This window comes from Crotalus tigris, unplaced genomic scaffold (genome assembly GCF_016545835.1).
Source record: "Crotalus tigris isolate CLP2741 ecotype Arizona unplaced genomic scaffold, ASM1654583v1 scf7180000018413.2111637, whole genome shotgun sequence".
NCBI lineage: Eukaryota > Metazoa > Chordata > Lepidosauria > Squamata > Viperidae > Crotalus > Crotalus tigris.
In genome coordinates this window covers 606,027-626,403 of record NW_024096990.1, presented here as the reverse complement: position 1 = coordinate 626,403, position 20,377 = coordinate 606,027, and the positions used below count along the sequence as shown (strand labels likewise).

At 49.6% G+C, this 20,377-nt stretch overlaps 1 protein-coding gene across 6 annotated transcripts in view; it reads right to left on the bottom strand.

The window, feature by feature from the left end:
* Positions 1-2,434: 2,434 nt before the first annotated feature.
* The window catches only part of ERF (ETS2 repressor factor), a 45,226-nt gene continuing 27,283 nt past the window's right edge, over positions 2,435-20,377 (bottom strand). For 2 of the 6 annotated variants that reach the window (XM_039352137.1, XM_039352138.1), the window contains 3 exons: positions 7,608-7,842; positions 5,308-5,423; positions 2,435-3,685 (listed from right to left, as the gene is read on the bottom strand). In XM_039352137.1, coding sequence (XP_039208071.1) covers positions 2,478-3,685; positions 5,308-5,423; positions 7,608-7,842 — 1,559 coding nt within the window. In that variant the 3' untranslated portion in view covers positions 2,435-2,477. Of the gene's footprint in view, positions 3,686-5,307; positions 5,424-7,607; positions 7,843-8,011; positions 8,701-15,868; positions 15,986-19,848; positions 20,036-20,377 lie in introns of those variants that run through there. The other 4 variants (XM_039352141.1, XM_039352142.1, XM_039352143.1 and 1 more) reach the window with 4 other exon arrangements.

The following is a 20,377-nucleotide window of genomic DNA, read 5'->3' as shown; positions in this document are numbered from 1 at the left end:
CAGCTGAGGGGAGACATGGCTGCGTTGCAAGATTCCCAAATATTTTTTTTTTGTTTACTCCAAGGCACCATCATCCTGCAGGATCACTTTTGTTGATCCTCTTCCATGGAGGATCCAAACCTTCCCTTGCAAAAGCAAGGAGGTGGGATTACTTAACAAGATGGGGGGAAAGAGTTGTCTGGGCGGGAACGGGCACAAGGAAAGGACAACAGTTGTGTGGACAGAAATAAAAAAAAAAAGGATGCCCGCTCCCTGTTTACGTTTCCTTGAAAACAGCAACAGGCACTTTTAAAAAAACCCTTCGGATCCCACCCACCCCTTTAATTCCCAAACCTAATGGGGGTTTAATGGCCACGAGGGTCCAACCTTTTGGCTTGCTTGGGCTGCACTGAGTGAAGATGATTTTTTTATTTTATTTATTTGTATCCTGCCTTTTTTACGTTTACAAAGAACTCAAGGCAGTGAACATATTCAACTCACTTTCTTACTACTACTACTTCCTCACAACAACCCTGTGAGGTGGGTTGGGCTGACAGGGAAAGGTCACCCAGCTGGCTTTCATGGCTAAAACGGAACTTGAACTCACAGCCTCCTGCTTTCTAGCCTGTTTCCTTAACCACTAGACCAGGGGTAGGCAACCTTGGCTCTTTTATGACTCGTGGACTTCAACTCCCAGAATTCCTGAGCCAGCACGGCTCAGCTTGGAAACCTCTCCCTTTCCCCTCAGCATGGCTTGCTCAGGAATTCTGGGAGTTGAAGTCCACGAGTCATAAAAGAGCCAAGGTTGCCTACCCCGGCCTAGACCAAACTGGTTCTGGAATCATCTTGGGTGGCCTATAAAATACATACAGGTAGTCCTCGACTTACAACCATTTGCTTAATGACCGTTTGTTACAACGGTCACATGATCAAAATTCAGACACTTGGCAACTGCCGTGTATTTATGATAGCTGTGTTGCCCCGGGGTCATGTGATCAATGTTTGTAACTTTCCCAGCCGGCTTCCTAGCAAGCAATTCAATTCGCTTAACAATCACACATTTCAGTTAACAACTTCAGCGATTCAGTTAACCACCAGGGCGAGAAGGGTTATAAACTGAGGCAAAACTGCCGCCATTTTAACAACACAACATCTATCGCTACAGTTACCAAGGGAATCGTTTGGTCACTAAGCAAAACTCACTTAACGACGGTCTTGCTTAGCGACAGAAATTCGGGGCTCAGTTGCGGTCATAAATTGAGGACTACCTGTAGTACAGTTAATGTGTATAAATCACATAACGTTAAAAGATTACAGACTTGTGAGGTGGCATTGTTAGCTGTCCAGGCCTGCAGGCTGGACAAGCCTGAACTAGGCCGAAGCCTATCCTTGGGTTTGGTTTTTTTTTTTTTAATAGTTTCCTGAAGCATTGTTATAAAGGGAAAGTCTTTGGTGGGGCGGGCAAAGATAGATAGAAAAAATCATCTTTTGCCACTAGTGGTGAGGATGACATTTTGTACAGACACCCGTCAACCATCCATGGGGTAGCAAGCCCCGAAAACGTACGCGATCCCCTTTTTTTCTAGGTTAGAAGACAACGGCAACACAACAGACGAGTTTTAACAACAAGGATGCCTCAATGATCCCGCGCTAACCATTTACAGCGGGCATGTCAAAGCTTTCGACTTGCCTGGGCTGCATTGAGTGAAGAGGAGTTGTCTTGGGCAGCATATAAAATATTTAATATAGTTAATATATAAAAGGGAAAGGTCTTCCTGTCCAGTTGTGTCCAACTCTCCGTTTCTTGGCTGAGGGAGCCAGCGTTGTCTGAAGACAATTTCCGTGGTCATGTGCCCAGCATGGCTATGCGCCAAAGGCGTACGGGAAGGGGTTAAGAGGGACAGAGAACATATGGCTAACTCTCTTTTTGATCCACTGGGGGATTAAAAAGTGTATTGTGCTTAAGATTGCTAATTGCAAGTGTGTGTGTGTGTGTGTGTGTGTGTGTACGAAATAACAGGATGGCCGCTTCCATAAGATAATAAGGGTAGCCTTATTATCTCCTGCAAAGCTCCCCCCAATACACCATATTTTTTTGGGGGGGGCAATCTTAATTAAAAAGGTCCTGAGGCTTATAGTATGTGGGGCGGGAGAAAGAGGAAAGAGAACCCTTAAAAACAAACCTGGCATATTAATTTTTAGAAATCCTCCCCTTGCAAAGAGGTTTTACATATATATAATATATATATATATATATATTTAGATTTAGATTTATATAATGCATATAGACAAGTAAAAACTTCCCCGCCCCTACGTATTTTTTTTTTCTGGCTTCCAAAGAAAGAGAAGAGCATGTACAGAGTTCCAGGCCAAGGAAGGAAGAAAAAAGAAAGGAAAGTAGAAAGATAATCTCTGAGTTAAGGCAGCAAAGTCAGCCCACCCACCCACCCCGTCATCAGTCCATCTGTCCAGAGGGAGGGAGGGCTGTACGTCCCCGTCTAGCAGTCCCGATTCTCAAGGGTCAGCTCTGCTGTGGCCTGCTGCAGCTCCGTGCTGATCCGCCGGCCTCCCACTGCGTCCCCGTGACCAACAGCATCCTCCTCACCCTTCACTTTCTTGTCGTCTGTTTGGTCGCCTGTCCCGCCGGCTTCCAGCCGCTGATCCTCACTCCAACGGCGTTTGAAACGTAATTTGAGGGGAATGCATTTGCCGCTCTCCCCGGCCCGAGACACGGGGGGCGCCAAGGCTGAAATCTCCCCATTTTCGATCTTCTCCAGGGGGACCGAAGGGGCCTTAAAGACCTCCTCGTCATCCTCGCTGATATCGGTGACCTCCACCGTGAGGTCTTCCTCAGACTCTTCTTCCGAGATGGGTTCCACTTTGATCTGGGGGACGAGGGGCTCCGGAGCAGCTGCAGAAGAGGAGGAGGAGGAGGCAGGAAGACCACTGCTGGAGTCTCCCGGGGGCACAGCTGGAGCTGGCGGAGGCTGCTTGTCACGGTTGCGGCGCCCCAACGGTGGCGGCTGCAGCTTGAATTTGAAAGGGCTGGGGGTCTCCTCAGCCTGTGGGGGCGGAGGGGGAAGAGGGGGCTTCTCCAGGCGCTGGGGCTGCGGGATGATAATGTTGGGGTAGTGGAGGAAGGCCCTGGGACTGAGATGGTAGTTGTATACACTCTGGGTGTGCGCTTGGAGGTAGCGCTTCATGTCCTCGGGGTTGAAGGAGAAGTGGGAGCCGCTGGGATACATGGGGCTGAGGGTGGGCGAGGGAGTGTAATTCATGTGAGTGGGGGTGAGGGGCAGGGCAGGGGACATCTGGGGGGGCAGGAGAGCAGCAGGCCCAGTCATGGGGGACACGGGGAAGGGGCTAAGAGGCTCAGGAACCCGCGGGCGAGGATAGATCCTAAAGAGGGTGTCGTGGGTCAAACGTGGATGGCCGGGCAAGGGGGGACCACGGAATCCACCTGCCTCTCCTCCACCACCACGCCGCTGCTCTTCGGCCAACGATTCCTCGACTTCTGAATTGGCTGAGGTGCCGTCGCTGCAGTCGCTGACCGAACCCCGAGCGAGGCGGCGAGCCACGGCGGAGAAGACCCCAGGCGAACGCAGATCCTCGGCCGGTGACAAGACATCGGATGGGGTGGAAGGGGGAAAGCGGAAGTGTGACCCACCCGAAGGCACAGGTGGGGCACTTTGGGGCACGGCCCCACCTACAAGGAGGAGGAAAGCAAACCAGGGAAATCAGCGTCACAAGAAATGAGGGTGAAAACATCTAAGAGGAGAACTAACCTCCCTCTCCATCCAACCACTCCTTTCTCAAAGTCCAGGTGGGCAGATTCAGCTCAAGGAAGCAAGACCAGTGACCTGTTAAATATCTACCCCATTTGTCAAAGGCCTTTTCCGACTCCCTTGTCAGGCACCAAAGCTCAGGTCCCCATGTGAAAGTCCAATCTAACTGATTAGTTGCTAATCCTGAATTTTCTCAGCTAACTTTCGGCACCTGCTTAAAGTGAGACAAGGGTCAACAACATTCAAAAGGGGTTGGATTTTGTCTGCGTGTTAGCTATGTAGGGATTCTAGGCTGATACCCCTTTTCACTCTCCCTCCAGATACTGCCGTCCCTTTTCCTAGTATAGTAGATTGGGGATGTCCAACCAAGGCAACGTTTAAGACTTTAAAAGACCTTTAAGACCTTCAGGAGCATCTAAGACAGGGGTGTCCAACCTTTGCAACTTTACAACCTACAGCCATGGCTGGCTGTGGAATTCTGGGAGTTGAAGTCCATAGGTTGTAAAGTTGCCAAGGTTGGACAGCCCTGCCTTAGATGCTCTTGAAGACATTCCTTGGTGGAGAACCAGGGTGATCATGGAACAAACAGAGCATGGGAAATCAATGGAAACCTCCCTTGAAGTCCACAAGCTTGGACATTCCCACTCTAGAACTTTTGAACTGGCCACATCCTGGACTGTATTCTTGCTAGACAAACACATTTGTCTCCCAAATGGTCATCTTCCCCAGGACCAATCAGCCTATTACCCCCCAAAAAAGAGAACTCAGAATTTAACTTGCAATTCCTTCCTTTCACCTCTATGTTAAAAAAAACCTTCCACCTATACCAGTGGTTCTCAACCTTTTTAATGGCGCGACCCCCAACCGGTCGTAAGCTGAGGACTACTTAACCGGTCGTAAGTCGAGGACTACTCAACTGGTGCAGCACCGTTGGCAGAATGGGACTTTTGGCGGGCTCAGCAGGGCAAAGACAGCCTGGACAATTCCTATTGGCTTTTGAAAGCCAATAGAATTAGATTCTATTCAAGAGAGTCTATTCTATTGGCTTTCAAAAGCCAATAGAATAAAAGGGAGGAGCACAGCTAAGGAAAAGGGGGAAAAAAATGGCGGACTGCGTTGTTTGGCGACCCCCGTGAAATGGTCGCTCAACCCCAAATGGGGCCCCGACCCACAGGTTGAGAACCACTGACCTATACTCTGTTTCCAGCACAACTACAGGGACACTCCCGTTCCAAAGTTAAATTATTTGATGGGAAAATTATCTTCCTTCCTTATGGGTCGATATATTTTTCCATAAGTAAAATAAAGACCTTTGAACCTCTCTCTCTTTTTTTTTTTCCTTTGGGGCACACCCAATAGACCCATCACGATGTAGATGCCTGCGTGTCTGTGGTCGGGCGTCGCTCATTTTTCCAGCGGTACTAAATGCTTTAAACTTAAGTTTCTTTGGCGTTCTAGCCCTGGGTTCGAGAACGTCTGCAGAAGAGCAGAGAGAAGATTGCCCAGAGGTAATCTGCTCTGCAGGGCTTCCAACCATGCTTACCTGCCATGCCCATATCAATAAAAGGGTAGTTGACCAGCACCAGTTTGTTAAAGTTGAACTTGTAGGTGAAACGTTTTCCTTTGGTCTTGTGCAGGATCCGCTTGTTGTAGTAATATCTGCAGGATCGTGAGGAAGAGGAGGAAGAGAGGGGTCAGTGACTCACAAGTCCTACTTCTCCCCCACCATCAAAACCAAACTCGGGAGTCTGTGGGTGTCTGCACAGCCTCGAAAGGAAGTGTTACAGCCTCAGCAAGTGTGAAGCAGCATCTGTTCGTACGGGGAAAAAGCGATGCTTCTTGTCCCTGTGATTGCAAAGGGATTTGGTAACAGCCTTGTAAATAGCCACTAGCCCACAAACTTTGCATAGGAACAACTGCCTATTACATAAAGATGAGAAACCAGTCTAAGCAAATTATTAGCCTTGGGGCATGTGTACATTTTCTACCCCTCCAGTTATGAGGTTATTCCTCTATTATACATGTGGAAAAGAGGGATTTATTGGTGTCTATAAGCTGACGTTGGTTTGCATCGAGTTTCCAATCCGAATCATTCTTTTTAATGGAATGGCACACACACCCCTCGGTCAATAGCTGTGAGTTGGATTAGGACAGGGGTAGGCAACCTTGGCTCTTTTATGACCAGTGGACTTCAACTCCCAGAATTCCTGATGGGAAAGGGAGAGGTTTCCATGCTGGCTCAGGAATTCTGGGAGTTGAAGTCCACCAGTCATAAAAAAGTCAAGGTTGCCTACCCCTGCCCCTCGAACTAGGAGGCACCCAGTCATAAAAGAGCCAAGGTTGCCTACCCCTGCCCCTGGACTAGGAGGCACCCATTCCTAGAGGTAGTCCCTAACTTACAACCATTTGTTTAGCAAAGTTACAAAAGCACTGAAAAAATGTGACTTATACAACTTAATCCTTGCACTTAACAACCACTGCAGCACCTCCATGATCAAAGTCAAGAGTGCCTGGCAACTGGCATGTATTTACAAGTATCGCAGTGTCCTGTGTGTGTGTGTGTGTGTGTGTGTGTGTGTGTGTGTGTGTGTTGTCATCGCCATTTGCAACTTTCCCAGGCAGCTTTCGACAGGCAAAATCAATGGGGGCGGGAAGCCCGACTCGCTTAACAACTGCAGTGATTCGCAATCACTGGCAAAGCAAGTCACAAAAGCGAGCATGACTCACTTAACTTCCGCCTTGCTTAGCAACAGAAATTCGGGTCCCAACTGTGTTTGTAAGTTGAGGAATACCTGTACTCCTATCATTTTAGGTGATCTTATATAGGGGGGCTACATCTAATTTTTCCCAAGTTGTATTCCACCAACAGCAGAAACAGTCTCACCAGCAGCATTCCACAATTTCAGATAGGAATCTTTTTCCAAGCTATACAGGAGACATTTGTGAATGCAATACAGGTAGTCCTCAACTTACGACCACAATTTGTTGAGTTTTGACCCATTTTACGACCTTTCTTGCCACCGTTGTTAAGTGAATCACCGCAGTTGATAAGTGAGCATCACGGTTGTTAAGCGAATCTGGTTTCCCCATTGACTTTGCTTGTTATGAGGTTGCAAAAGGGGATCCCAGGACCCCAGGAAACTGCAACCGTCATAAACGTGAGTCAGTTGCCAAGCATTTGAATTTTGATCACGTGATCATGGGGATGCTACAAAGGTGTGAAAAATGGTCCTAAGTCACTTTTTCCAGTGCCGTCGTAACTTTGAGCGGTCACTAAATGAACTGTTGTTAAGTCAAGGGCTACCTGTACAGTTCCCCTAGTTTTGTTAAGTGGAAAATTTATAAAGTAACCCAACAAACTAAATCAGCACCTAAACAAACAAAAACTGGTCTTCACTGAATTAGCCCTTGAACGTAACGTAAACTCCTGCCATATCTTGCATGGAACGTGTGCTTAGAATCGTAATCACCCTATTCAGACAGCGATAACGCTCTCAGCTGCTTGGGAAACGAGGGGAATAAAAAAAGATTTTCCACCCCTAAAGTTTTATTCTCTCTTGCAAAACATCCCCAATTTATTTTTCATCGGAGCACTGCAAAGTGAGCCAAGCTTTCCATATTTTTGCGAGAGAAGGGCTGGGCCAAGTGGCACGTGCATGTGTACATCCCTGGATGCCTTGCATGCATGCCTGTGTGGGCATGTTTCTAAGCCCTAAATTAAAAAGCTGCAGAGAGCCCCACTGGCTGAATTTTGCAGCCGTTCCTTTCCCACCATCCCCGCTGGCTTCTCACCAGGTGCTCACCCCTCGCCTTCCAAATTCCTGGAATTTCTGCCCGTCTCACCTCAGGGCCCGGCTCAGCTTGTCGTAGTTCATCTGAGGCTTGCATTTCCTCACCCCCCAGAGCCGGGCCACTTCGTCGGGATCCTTGATGACAAACTCGCCGTAGTCCCCTTGCCAGGCGATGACGTCATGGTACTCTTCCTTCCGCAGCAGCTCCAGGATAAAGTGCCAGAGCTGGATCTGACGGGAACCGGGACTCGACTCCGGTTTATAGGCCCAATCCGGGAAGGCGAACCCTGCCAAGGAGAAGGGCAGCCAAGGAGAAGGGCAGCGTTAGCCAGCTCGGTCTGGGAAGGGAGGGGCGTGTTTCCAAGACAGGGTAGCCAAGAGCCCACCACCCCGCCACCATGCCCCCCCCCCCTCAGCATAGAAGAGTTAGAAGCAAAGTGCCGGCAATTCCCATACGCGGATCCTCTGGCTGCATCTGATCAGGACATGTTGGCAGGAGCCCTGGGTGGCTCAAAGCCACCCCCCACCAGGATGCAACGGCTGTGGCGGCGGCATGTGGATTTTAGCCACCCCCCCTCCCCAGTGTGCCAGGGGAGGAAAAACAGGAAACCTTCCGCAAGTCGTCGCCGCCTCTCCCCCTCTGCAGCCAGGAGGCTGGGAGGGCAGCCAAGCCACCTCACGACTTCCAGGCTGGGCCCTCCAAGCGTGGGAGGGCAGGGGCAGCCAGCTCGAAGGAAAGCCTCCCTGCCTGCAGGACGGAGGACAGCATCCCAGTCACCCCCGATGCCCCAACCCTGGCGCCCGGGCTTTGCACGTCCTACCCAGCAGCGCCACGGCTTGCAACCTGTCCTGGGCAGCCGAAGGGTGCTGGAGGGCGACCGGGTGGAACCAGCAGCAGAAAGGGGCGAAGGAGAAGGTCTGAAAAGACTCCCCCAGCCCAAGGAAAGAGTTGGCCCCCGTTATGGCCTAGACAAGCACCGGGCGTGTTTAGAAGTGGGGGAACGGGGCCCCGGGAGGGCCTTTGTGCCATGTTCTCTCCCCGGGCAGCGCATACATGAGGAGGGGCAGAAGGGGGAATGGTTCTCAGCTGAGGTCAGCAACTTCAAGACAAGGCTTTCTTTTTTTCCCCAACGCGCAAGCATTCCTGGGGAGGGGAGGGGGGGGCAGAGAAGCCACCACTGCTGCCCCCGCCCCCATCGGCTTTCCCCCACAAAGGCCGGACAATAGCCAGGGCTGTGGAAGACCCCAGATGGTCATCGGTGTCCCCCCCCCCCGCCCTCCAAACTGGGGAAGGAACAAACAGGAGGAGCAGGAGGAACTGCTTGCAAAGCCCCCACCTCTGAAAGTTTTCACAAGGCCCCCTCGCCGCCGCCCCCAAACAGGAAGTCGCAAATAAAGGCTGCCGTGGGTCTCTCCAAGATGGGGGCCTCTCCCATTGTTTCATAAACAATCTTTCCAGCACAGCAGTCAGAAATGCTGGCTCTCCTCCCCTGGGGAGGCAAGGAGGAAGCTGTCCTTTCTCAGCCATTTGGGGAGGGGGGGTCCCCCTTCCCAAATGGCTGGCTGTGTCTCAACAGTTCTGGTTGGGCCAAACTAACTCAACACAACGCGCGCGCACACACAGACACGCACCCAAAACAAGGCAGTCATTCATATCTCAGGGTGTGCAGCCAGTATCCTAAGATTTTTGACACTAGACCCTCTTGCTCTAAAATGTAGTAGTAGTAGTAGTAGTAGTAGTAGTAGTAGTAATAATAACAACAAATTCGCTATTAGTCAATTGCAAAAGGCGGCCTTACTAGGAACTGCTTCCATCCTGCGACGACATCTGTAATACCATCAAACATCCACATCTGCCTATCCCAGGTCCTGGGTAAGGACTCGATAGGTAGACAAAATGCCAAATCCAGTCTGAACATCTGGCTGACTGTGCGATGATCCATAATAAGATGTAGATGTAGATGAAGATGAAGAAGGAGGAGGGGAAGGAGGAGGAGGAGGAGGAGGAAGAAGAAGAAGAAGAAGAAGAAGAAGAAGAAGAAGAAGAAGAAGAAGAAGAAGAAGAAGAAGAAGAAGAGGAAGAAGAAGGAGAAGGAAGAAGAAGAAGAAGAAGAAAGGGAGGAGAAGAGGAAGAAGGAAGAAGAAGAGAAGAAGAAGAAGAAGAAGAAGAAGAAGAAGAAGAAGAAGAAGAAGAAGAAGAAGAAGAAGAAGAAGAAGAAAGAAAAACATCCACATCTGCCTATCCCAGGTCCTTGGTAAGGACTCAATAGGTAGACAAAAATGCCAAATCCAGTCTGAACATCTGGCTGACTGTGCGATGATCCATAATAATAATGATGATGATGATGTTGGAAGGGACCTTGGAGGTCATCTAGTCCAACCCTCTGCTCAGGCAGGAAACCCCACCTTTCTTAAAAGAGCTGTGGACTTCAACTCCCACAATTCCCCAACCTGCATCAAAATACACAGGCAGTCCTAGCCTCGCGATCACAAGCGAGCCCAACAGTTACGCTATTACGGGAGACATTTGTTTTGCCTCATTTTATGACCTCCTTTGCCACGACTGTTAAGTGAATCGCTGCAGTTGTTAAGTGAGTCTAGCTCTCCCAATGCCTTTGGCTTGTCAGAAGCTTGCGAAAGGGGGTCACGTGACCCCAGGACATTTCAACGGTTGTAAGTACGAACCAGTTGCCAAGCGTCTGAATTTTGATCACGCGATCATGGGGGTGCTACAAAGGTTGTAACTGAAAAACGCTTTCAAGTACCGTTCAGTACCATTGTGACTTGGAACGGTCACTAAATGAACTGTTGTAAGTCGAGGACCATCTGTACTTCTCTCTGGAAGAATTGGCCTGCAGTCTTGATTTTCTCCCACAGCCATGTGAAGTCGGTTAAGCTGTGGTAGCAACTGATCAAACATTGCAAGAGCTCCCATGCTGGGCAGACGACAGAGGTTGCTGTTTCTCTGAGCCCACTAAAGTGTGAAATCACAAGTGTTCTTTTGTTAAAGCCGGGTAAAAGGCTTTCAAGTATTGTGTCATGCAGGCAGTCTTCAACATACAACTGTTTTTGTAGCGGTCCTAAAGCAAACGAGCAGCTGTAAAAGAAACACTGAGTAGGTTAAGCTAACTCGTGGTTTGCTTTGGCAAAACCACTGTGCAACACAGCCACATTGCTGTGAGGCCCTGGAAACGGCCATAAAATTTAGTCGTGTTGCCAAAGTGCACAAAGTTTGGCTAGCGGACTGCGAAGGGGGCCCGACTGTTGGAACTTCAAACCTGGGTTTTCAAAAAAAAAAAAATTCCCCTTTTCAACGTTGGTCATATGCATTGGCTCCTTTGTAGTGCACAGAGTAAACCTTATAACTTGGCCACTTTAAGACTTGTGGACTTCAACTCCCAGAATTCCTCAGCCAGCTTCGGCAAAGCTGGCTGAGGAATTCTGGGTGTTGAAGTCCACAAGTCTTAAAAGTGGCCAAGGTTGAGGACCCCTGCCCCAAACCTTTAGGGAGCAAAGCTGGCTGGGGAATTCTGGGTGTTGAAGTCCACAAGTCTTAAAGTCACCAGAGTTGAGGACCCTGCCTTATACTGTATACAAGTAGACCTTGAATTACAACCATCCTTTTAGTGACCAAAGTTATGTCACCGTCGCCCGGTCGGTATAAGTCACACAAACCCGCGTTGTGTTCAAGGTTTCCCATCTGGTGCATAGACCTCTGCCGTGGGAGGGAAACTCTGGCTGAGCATGTTGTCTGAACTCAGCCTGCCTGTGGCCCAGGAGATACACACACACACACACACACACACACACACACACACACACACACACACACACGCGCGCGCACACACACACACCATGCTTTTATTTCTCCTTGGCTGAAATTGCTGAGCCTGGGCCCAATACCTTCAGAGAGGGTGTCAGAGCTTGGTGGGGAAGGAGGGAGGGAGGAGGAGGAGGAGGGGGGGCGCTGTGGTTTCCCATTTCCCAAACCCCAGGCGCTCTGAGCCCATCAATAATTCAGGCCCCTGTAATGGAGGCCAGGGACACGGGCGCCCGTTCAAGGGCATCAGCGTTAGACCGAGCCATTAGGATGGTGATGTCATCTTGAACGAGGGGTGGGAGGGCGAGAGCCAAGCCCACATACTGCAACCTGGGGGGGCTGGCATGCCTCAACTGCATCTACCCCGCCCCCCATGCCCACCAAGCACAGAATTGCACTAGGGCCAAATGGAGTGGTACACCCCCCTCCCTTTCAAATGCAATTCAGCATCCTTCCCTCTTCCTTGCTTCTTGGCACTACAAGACCTAAAAAGACCCCCCCCAATACTCTTTCACACACACAACCCCCCCCATACACACACACACACACACACACACACACACACACACACAGACACAGAGGCACGGCACCAGTCTCCAAGCAACAGGCAACGGCAAGAGAGGCAACAGCTAAAAATAAACGGGAGGAAGCAAAGAGAGACAGCACGAACTGGGCAGCACCCCAAGAGTGACAGCCACGAGCACCCCACAAACTGAGCTGTCTTCCAAACCCCGACAAGGAGGAGGAGAAGCACGTGCTGGACGTGGGGACAACTGCCTCCTCAGCTCCAACCCGCCTCCTCAGAGGAGTGCGGCAAAAGAGGGCTGGCGTGGGAAGTTTGCTCCCTCTTGGAGCCCAGGGGAGACGTGAGGACACCGAGTTGCAAGCGCGCACAACACGTGAGTCGTCGGGGCCCACCAAAGCCTCCGGAAGAGGCAATGTTGAGAGTAGGAAGCTGCCTACCATCCATGGGTCTAGCTTACTTAAGGCCTTCACCTGCTAGTTGTGGCGAGCTTGGAGAACAAGAGGTTGAGAGAACGATTGGAGAAGAACAGTAGTAACACATGGACTCTGCTCTTTCTCCATCGTCCGAGTTAACCTATCTCTCTCATGCACACGCAGGGACACATGCACGCGCACACACACACACACACACACACACACACACACGCACACAGAGCCTGTTCTCACTAATTAGCAAGGGAAGAAGGGATGGTGGTGGTGGAGAGACCGTGACATCAGCTGCCCAGCCCCACTGAATGGATTACTGTTCTCAGGCTGGTGCTGCCCGATACGCTGGTGCGGTCTGCCTCTACCATCCAGATGATGCTCCCAGGGTGTAACAGGCCACCCTCCCTCATCTCATGTGACTGTGACAATCATGGCATTCCTCTGCATGGACATCCCGAGAGGCTTCCCCATTGAACTCAAAGCATGGGTCTTTGTTATCACCTGCACACGGGGGGGGAGGGGGCTCTTCGCTAGGCACCGTCCATCAGGAGAGGGGTTTAGGCCCAGTACAACTTTTTGCAAGGCAAAAGAGGGGGGGGGGGTGTGTGGTTCAAACTCATCCTTTCAGTCCTGGTCAAGTGGGACTCCTCACTTCAGGGCCATCTAAGTCAGTGGTTCTCAACCTTTTTAATGCCGCGACCCCCCCCAACCGGTCGTAAGTCGAGGACTACTCAACTGGTGCAGCACCGTTTGCAGAATGGGACTTTTGGCGGGCTCAGCAGGGCAGAGACAGCCTGGACAATTCCTATGGGCTTTTGAAAGCCAATAGAATTAGACTATTCAAGAGAGTCTATTCTATTGGCTTTCAAAAGCCAATAGAATAAAAGCGAGTAGCACAGCTAAGAAAAAGGGGGGAAAATGGCGGACTGCGTTGTTTGGTGACCCCTGTGAAATGGTCGTTCGACCCCAAATGGGGTCTCGACCCACAGGTTGAGAACCACTGATCTAAGTGCACCCAACAGGCTGGGCTCCCACACTGCACCTCTCCATCACGTGGTTTGCGCTAGGGATGCTTATTTAAGACATGATGGGCAAGCAAACCAGGATACATCACAGTGTGCTTTGCATTCCGTACTAGTTCTGTTTTTACACTTTAAAAGGAAAATACGTGAAAAGGTACCCTGCACTTTTTCTGGCCTTCCTCAGGCATGAGAAGGCTACGATCTCTTTTTCTGGACATATGACAGGTCTTATGCATGACCAGAATGCGTACAAAAATAGAAAAGCACTCTATACATAGATGTATATATTTGGCGTCAAAGTCTTCTGGAGTTGCCCATAAGAGTGCTCAATACTCAACAGAATATTAGGCCCAGGAGAAATCTCTAAACCCCTAAAAACTAACTTTTATCTCGGTGGGTCAGATCCAAAGGTTTGGATTGCACAAGCCACAACGATGGAGAACACGAGAGACAACAGTGGGCCCCAAAAAAAACAAAACAAAACAAAAAAAACTTTAAAAAGACAGAACTGACCCCAAGGGAATTAATAAATTCAGCCTGAATAATCCCCAATGCATGGAAGCAAAATGAGACAAAACAAAGCTATTTTGGGACTGGAAAACGTCATACTGCTTCTACTTTGGAGGACCAGACTTCTAAACATATCCATCCCAGAAAGAGCTTTGGTGTGGTCCAGTAGGAAGTTGTATATTGTGTTTCCATGTCTCCTCCTTTATGGATTAGGTCACCAAAATTCTTGCTCAGCCAGGGGAGAAGCGTTGCTACCCACACATGAGAAAGCAGTGGACTGGGTTAGGGGTGTCATGGGAATACGGTCCAATGGGTGCCTTACGAATGGCAGAGGCAAGGAGGACAGTCTATTTATCCATCCTTTTGGTAAGGAAATAGACTCATCTGAGCGTTGTCTGGATTACTAATTCAGAGAAGCCTCTGCTTCTCACAAAGAGATGGAAGAGAAAGGCAAAGATAGCACAAGCTTGCCATATTACACACTCACATGATTTGAAAGGAAACATCTGGATGCTTGGCTTGTGGCAAGGCTCCTGGAGGCCAAAGAGGAAGCCTGTCCTCAGGTTGACAGTCTCCATAATCAAGGTGTGCATTCCCCAAAACCAGGGGTCTTCAAACTTGGCCACTTTTAAGACTTGTGGACTTCAACTCCCAGGGCTGGCTGAGGAATTCTGGGAGTTGAAGTCCACAAGTCTTCGAGTGGTCAAGTTTGAACACCCCTGCCCCAAACCTTTAGGGCAGTGGTTCTCAACCTGTGGGCCGGGACCCCGTTTGGGGTCGAACGACCATTTCACGGGAGTCGCCAAACAACGCAATCCGCCATTCCCCCCCCCCCTTTTCCTTAGCTGTGCTACTCCCTTTTATTCTATTGGCTTTTGAAAGCCAATAGAATAGACTCTCTTAAATAGAGTCAAATCCGATTGGCTTTCCAAAGCCCATAGGAATTGTCCAGGCTGTCTCTGCCTTGCTGAGCCCGCCAAAAGTCCCATTCTGCAAACGGTGCTGCACCAACTGAGTAGTCCTCGACTTACAACCGGTTGAGTAGTCCTCGACTTACGACCGGTTGGGGGGGGGGTCGCGGCATTAAAAAGGTTGAGAACCACTGCTCTAGGGAGCCAGCTTGAAGAAACAGGCCGCCTTTTCCAAGATCCTGCTCCATCCGTGGATGTCCCAGGCCTGGCCTGCTCTGAGGCTCTCGCTCAGGAACAGCTTCCCAACAGGCTACCTGCATCTTCCTGTACTTAGGGCTGACCAGGAGGGAGGGAGGGAGGGGTTGGAAGAGACCTCTTTTCTTGACCCATGCTTTACAATCCTCTTACCAATCAACAGCCACGTGTCTATGGAGATTCTCAAGTCCTCCAGGTCATGGCTACTGGACTTTCTTGGTTTTTCCTGGAAGATGTTTCGCTTCCCCTCCAAGATGCTTCTTCAGTTCTTTCTTCAGTTTCTCAGCAGCTTCTTGGAGGAGAAGCGAAACATCTTCCAGGAAAAACCAAGAAAGTCCAGTTGCCTTTTGGAAAAGCACCTTTGGGACTATCAGCTGCCTCCCTTTCCAGTTCTCAGTTTCTTAATGCTGATCAGGCTGAAGCAGTTATAACCTTCCAGAAAGGGGGGGAAAATGACTTTATGCAGGAAACCACCCTCCTTTGAAAATAATAATAATAATAATAATAATAATAATAATAATAATAATAGGTAGACAAAATGCCAAATCCAGTCTGAACATCTGTCTGACTGTGCGATGATCCATAATAATAATAATAATAATAATAATAATAATAATAATAATAATAATAATAATAATAATAAAGTTGCGCTCTTCACAGTCACTTCTCATCTTATTCTTTTTTGGGGTATTTTGGAAATCCAAATTAGGAAGCCCAGAGTAGCAGGCTGTCACACTAAAAACCTTCCGTGCCTTACAGACACTCCTATCCTTCACTCTCCCCCTCCCCACTCCCCCCACACAGCATCTCTTCCCAGAAACTTCTGGGGTCTGTTTGTTCCCACCTCCAAGGTAGAAGAGGGAGCCTGCAGAATATTTCCTTAGATTCCCTCCGCCATACCTCCTACGCCATTGCCAGCATAGCTCCACCAACTCAGCTATCTTCTTTGCCAAGCCCAGAGGGAGGAGGCAGAAAAAACAACACACCGCCGTCTGTTGGCTGGCATTGCCCCCAGGCCTGGCACAAACCAACCCCAGACCAGCGCCAGGGTGTGGGGAAGGAAAAGACGAGACAACCGGCAAGCTCTACCACAGAGGCCATGACAGTCTGTACCACCCACACAACCCCAATCTGGGTCCGGGAAGAGGGGGGGGGGAAGAGCACATATGTGGGAGAGCCAAGGATTGCATTGCTCCTATCTCCCCCTTCCCATTTTTGGGGGGAGGATGGTCCCAGACTTCCCAACAAGTACCTACTCAACAAGATCTTGTGCAGGAGAGCCAAGGGTTCAATGGCTGCCTTCTCCCCTTCTGCATCTCTTGGGGGTCCCAGTCTCCCCCACAATTAACCTCTCAACAGAACTTCACGTAGGAGAGCCAGGGATCTGATCCCTGTCCTTGCCCCTTCCTCGTCTTTCGGGGGTCCCATTCTCCCCAACCATTATCCATTCAATAAGGCCTTGTGTTGGGAGAGCCAAGGAACCAATCCTTGCCATCTGCCCCTCCCCAATTTTGGGGGGGGGTTCTAGTTCCCCAACAATTACCCCACAAGTCCTTGTGTAGAAGTAAGCATCTAATCACTATCCTCTCCGCTCCCCATCTTTTTTGGGTCCCAGTTCCAATATATATATCCCCCACAAGTCCTTGTGTAGGAGAAGTAAGAATCTAATCACTATCATCTCCGCTCCCCATCTTTTTTGGGGTCCCAGTTCCAATATATATACCCCCCCCCAAGTCCTTGTGTAGGAGAAGTAAGAATCTAATCACTATCGCCGCTCCCCATCTTTTTGGGGGTCCCAGTTTCAATATATATATACCCCAAGTCCTTGTGTAGAAGTAAGAATCTAATCACTATCCTCTCCACTCCCCATCTTTTTTGGGTCCCAGTTCCAATACATATATACCCCCCCAAGTCCTTGTGTAGGAGAAGTAAGAATCTAATCACTATCATCTCCGCTCCCCATCTTTTTTGCGGTCCCAGTTCCAATATATATACCCCCCACAAGTCCTTGTGTAGGAGAAGTAAGAATCTAATCACTATCGCCGCTCCCCATCTTTTGGGGGGTCCCAGTTCCAATATATATATATATATACCTCCACAAGTCCTTGTGTAGAACTAAGAATCTAATCACTATCATCTCCGCTCCCCATCTTTTTTGCGGTCCCAGTTCCAATATATATACCCCCCACAAGTCCTTGTGTAGGAGAAGTAAGAATCTAATCACTATCGCCGCTCCCCATCTTTTGGGGGGTCCCAGTTCCAATATATATATATATATACCTCCACAAGTCCTTGTGTAGAACTAAGAATCTAATCACTATCATCTCCGCTCCCCATCTTTTTTGGGGTCCCAGTTCCAATACATACATACATACATACATACATACATACATACATAGTTATATTGAGACTGGCACACAAAACCTGATGTAGGAGAGCCAAAGATCCAATCACTGCCATCTCCCCCTCCCCATCTTTTGGGGGGTCCCAGTTACCCTGCCAACACTTACTCTCCCAACAAGGCTTCAAATGGCAGAAGGCAATGGGCCACACACACCCAGGATGGGAAGCAGGCCAACGCCAATCCTATCCCAGGATGGGATGCAAGCCTTCCAAAGTTACTCAGTGGAAGGGCTGAGTGTAACAAGGGGCCCCGCTTTGGTGTGAGCACAGCTACGCGCCCGCCACACAATGCGGCGAGTGTTTCCAATCCCGAAGTCCAACTTTTTTTTTTTTTTTTTTTACAGCAGGCTTTCTGCCCGGCAGTTCATATTTTCCACCAGAGCGCCTGTGTGGGAGCTTGAGTGTCTGTGGGCTCAAACGGCTCTTGGATGTGCCAGAGTTTAATATTTATATATGTATATGTTAAATTTCAAAACCTCAGCTGAAAGGGGACTCCATCTTAAGACACTTTCCTCCTCTCCCCCCCCTCCGCCCCCCCCCCATTTTCTGTCTGGCTTACTAACTCAAAGCCAGTTCTGCAGGATTCACCTTCCCTAAGAATGAGGGTCTATTTTGGACCGTAATTATTTGTTGAGGATTTCCTGGAAGATGATGTGCGCAGCCAGACAAAAATAAAAAATAAACAAAACAAAAAAAAAGGGAGGAAGAGGGGGGAGGCGAATCGTGTTGGTGTCTCTTTAAATCATGCCCCCTCCTTAACACACTCTAAACCACACCACCCCTGTGACTAATCCCCGGAGCCAGAAGCTAAAAGGGCTGGAATTCAATCCCAGCTTTAGAAGAAGAAGAAGGAAAAAAAAAAAACCCTTAATATTACATCACTCCCCAATGCCAACAGCGTCTTAAAGATACACACACAAGCACACCATTCTCTGCCTTTGATGGGGGGGGGGGCCTTCACACAGGCAAAAGGAACCCACATCAGAGACTTTTGGCTTGCAGTGTGCCAAAGGGAGGGAGTCACCCCCCCAAAAAAAAATCAAAAATCCCACACCACACAATGTACCAGACAACTGTTTTGTATGCCCCCTTTTCCCATCATCACACACTCCCAAAGCTTTGGCTGAAAACACACACAGACACACAATTTTGGAAAGAAAAAAAAAGTGTTTCAGAATCTGGAAAAATGAAGGGTGGCTGCAAAGATCCAGGAAGGAGGGAGGGGACACAGCCCTGCCTGGGTGCTCTTTGTGGGGAGGGGGTCCAGCCTGGGAGAGTTGCTATGCTGCAGATTTATTTTGTTAGCAGTCTGGGCGAGGCCCAAGGAATTATTATTAGGGGTGGCTGTTTTTGTTGAGTTTTTTTTTTTTTTGCTCTGGTGTGTGTGTGTGTGTTTTAAACCTGCGCCTGAAAGAAAGTAACTTTCCCCAAGTTTGGGGGGGGGGGAAAGGAGGCGGAAAAAAAAAGTTTGCAGCGGCCTGGATGATTGCAAAAAGGAAGGCAAGCCTGAACAGAAGCAAGAGGCACTTAAACAAAAAAAAAAAGACACACACACACACACACAAGATTCCAGGAGACAGACAATCAGGCAAGGGAGGGGGGGAGGTGGCGCCAGGGGGGGATGGGGTGGAAGCACTGAACAAAACCAGAGTGAGTGAGAGAGAGAGAGAGAGAGAGAGAAAGGGGGGGGGAGAAGAGAGGAAAGAATCTATTCAATTCTTCCCGAGCCTTTTGCAAAAAGGAAAAGGGGGGGAACCTCTTATCCACCCCCAGCCCCCCCTAAAGGATCTTTTTTTTTCTTTTAAAGCCATTTTCAAACAAACGGGTCCTCCACCTCTTAATGCAAACGCAGCTTTCTCTCCTTCTCTCCACCCAGCCCCCTTTCCCGGTGCAAAGTCCACCGAGACCCCTCGTCTTCTTAAAAAGGAAAGGGGAGGGAGGGGAAAAAAAAAAACTCGTCCGCCGCGGAAGTTCCTCCAAAGCCGTTTTCAAAAGCGCCCTCCGCCAAGAATCCAGGGTAAGCGCCACCCCATCCCAACCCCGCGGGAGGAGGAAAAAAACCCTCCGCGGGTCGAGGCGGACTCCGTTACTCCACCCCCGGGGCTCGGGGAAACTACTACTTAAAGCCAGCCGAGGTGGGAAGTCGGCCTGGCTTGGATTTGAAGCAAAGCGGGACTTGTTTTTTTTGCAAAAGCCCACCCCCCTCTCCGATTTCTTTTCTTTTTAAAAAGAAGGGTTAAAGTCCCGGGTTTAAGGTTAGAGTTTAAAACCCGCCGCCACCCTTTTCTTCGCCCCCCCCCCCGCAAGACCGAAGTTAGATTTAAGGTCGCCGCAACTTTTTGTTAAAGTTAAAAGAAATCTCGGCCGTTTGCCCCGTTTACACACAGACACACACACACACACCCTTTGATCTTAATCTACCTGGCTCCTTTAGCACGCTCCTGCTTTAGATTTGGGACGGGGGGGGAGCAGATTTTTCATGCATCCCCGGCCCACTCCGGTCCGCCTTCCCCCCCCCATTAACGTCACGTTGTTGGTCGGAAACAAAAGTTGCTTTTGTGTGTGTGTTTTCTGAAACGCCCGATTTCCAGTTCGGAAAAGCTTTGCAACTTTTTCTCCGCTCTCCGCCCCCTCTGCAATCAACACCCCCCCCCCAGCTGTACAGGCCACACTAACAACCATGGAGAACAGCCCACAATATTTAGGGGATTTTTTTTAAAAAAAAAAGGGGGGGTGGAGGAAAAAAAATATATATACCAATCACACTCTGGCTTCTCCTTCCCCACCGAAGAGCAGCCACAGCCCCTGCCGCCCCCTCCCCGGACCCTCTTAGCCAAGGCGGGGAGAGTTGTGCAGCGCTTCCGCGTTGCTGATAAGAGGGGAGGGCTGGGGGGGGAAGGAGCCCCCGCGATCGGCCAGATTCACTAGGAAGCGAGTTGTTTCTGCCTCC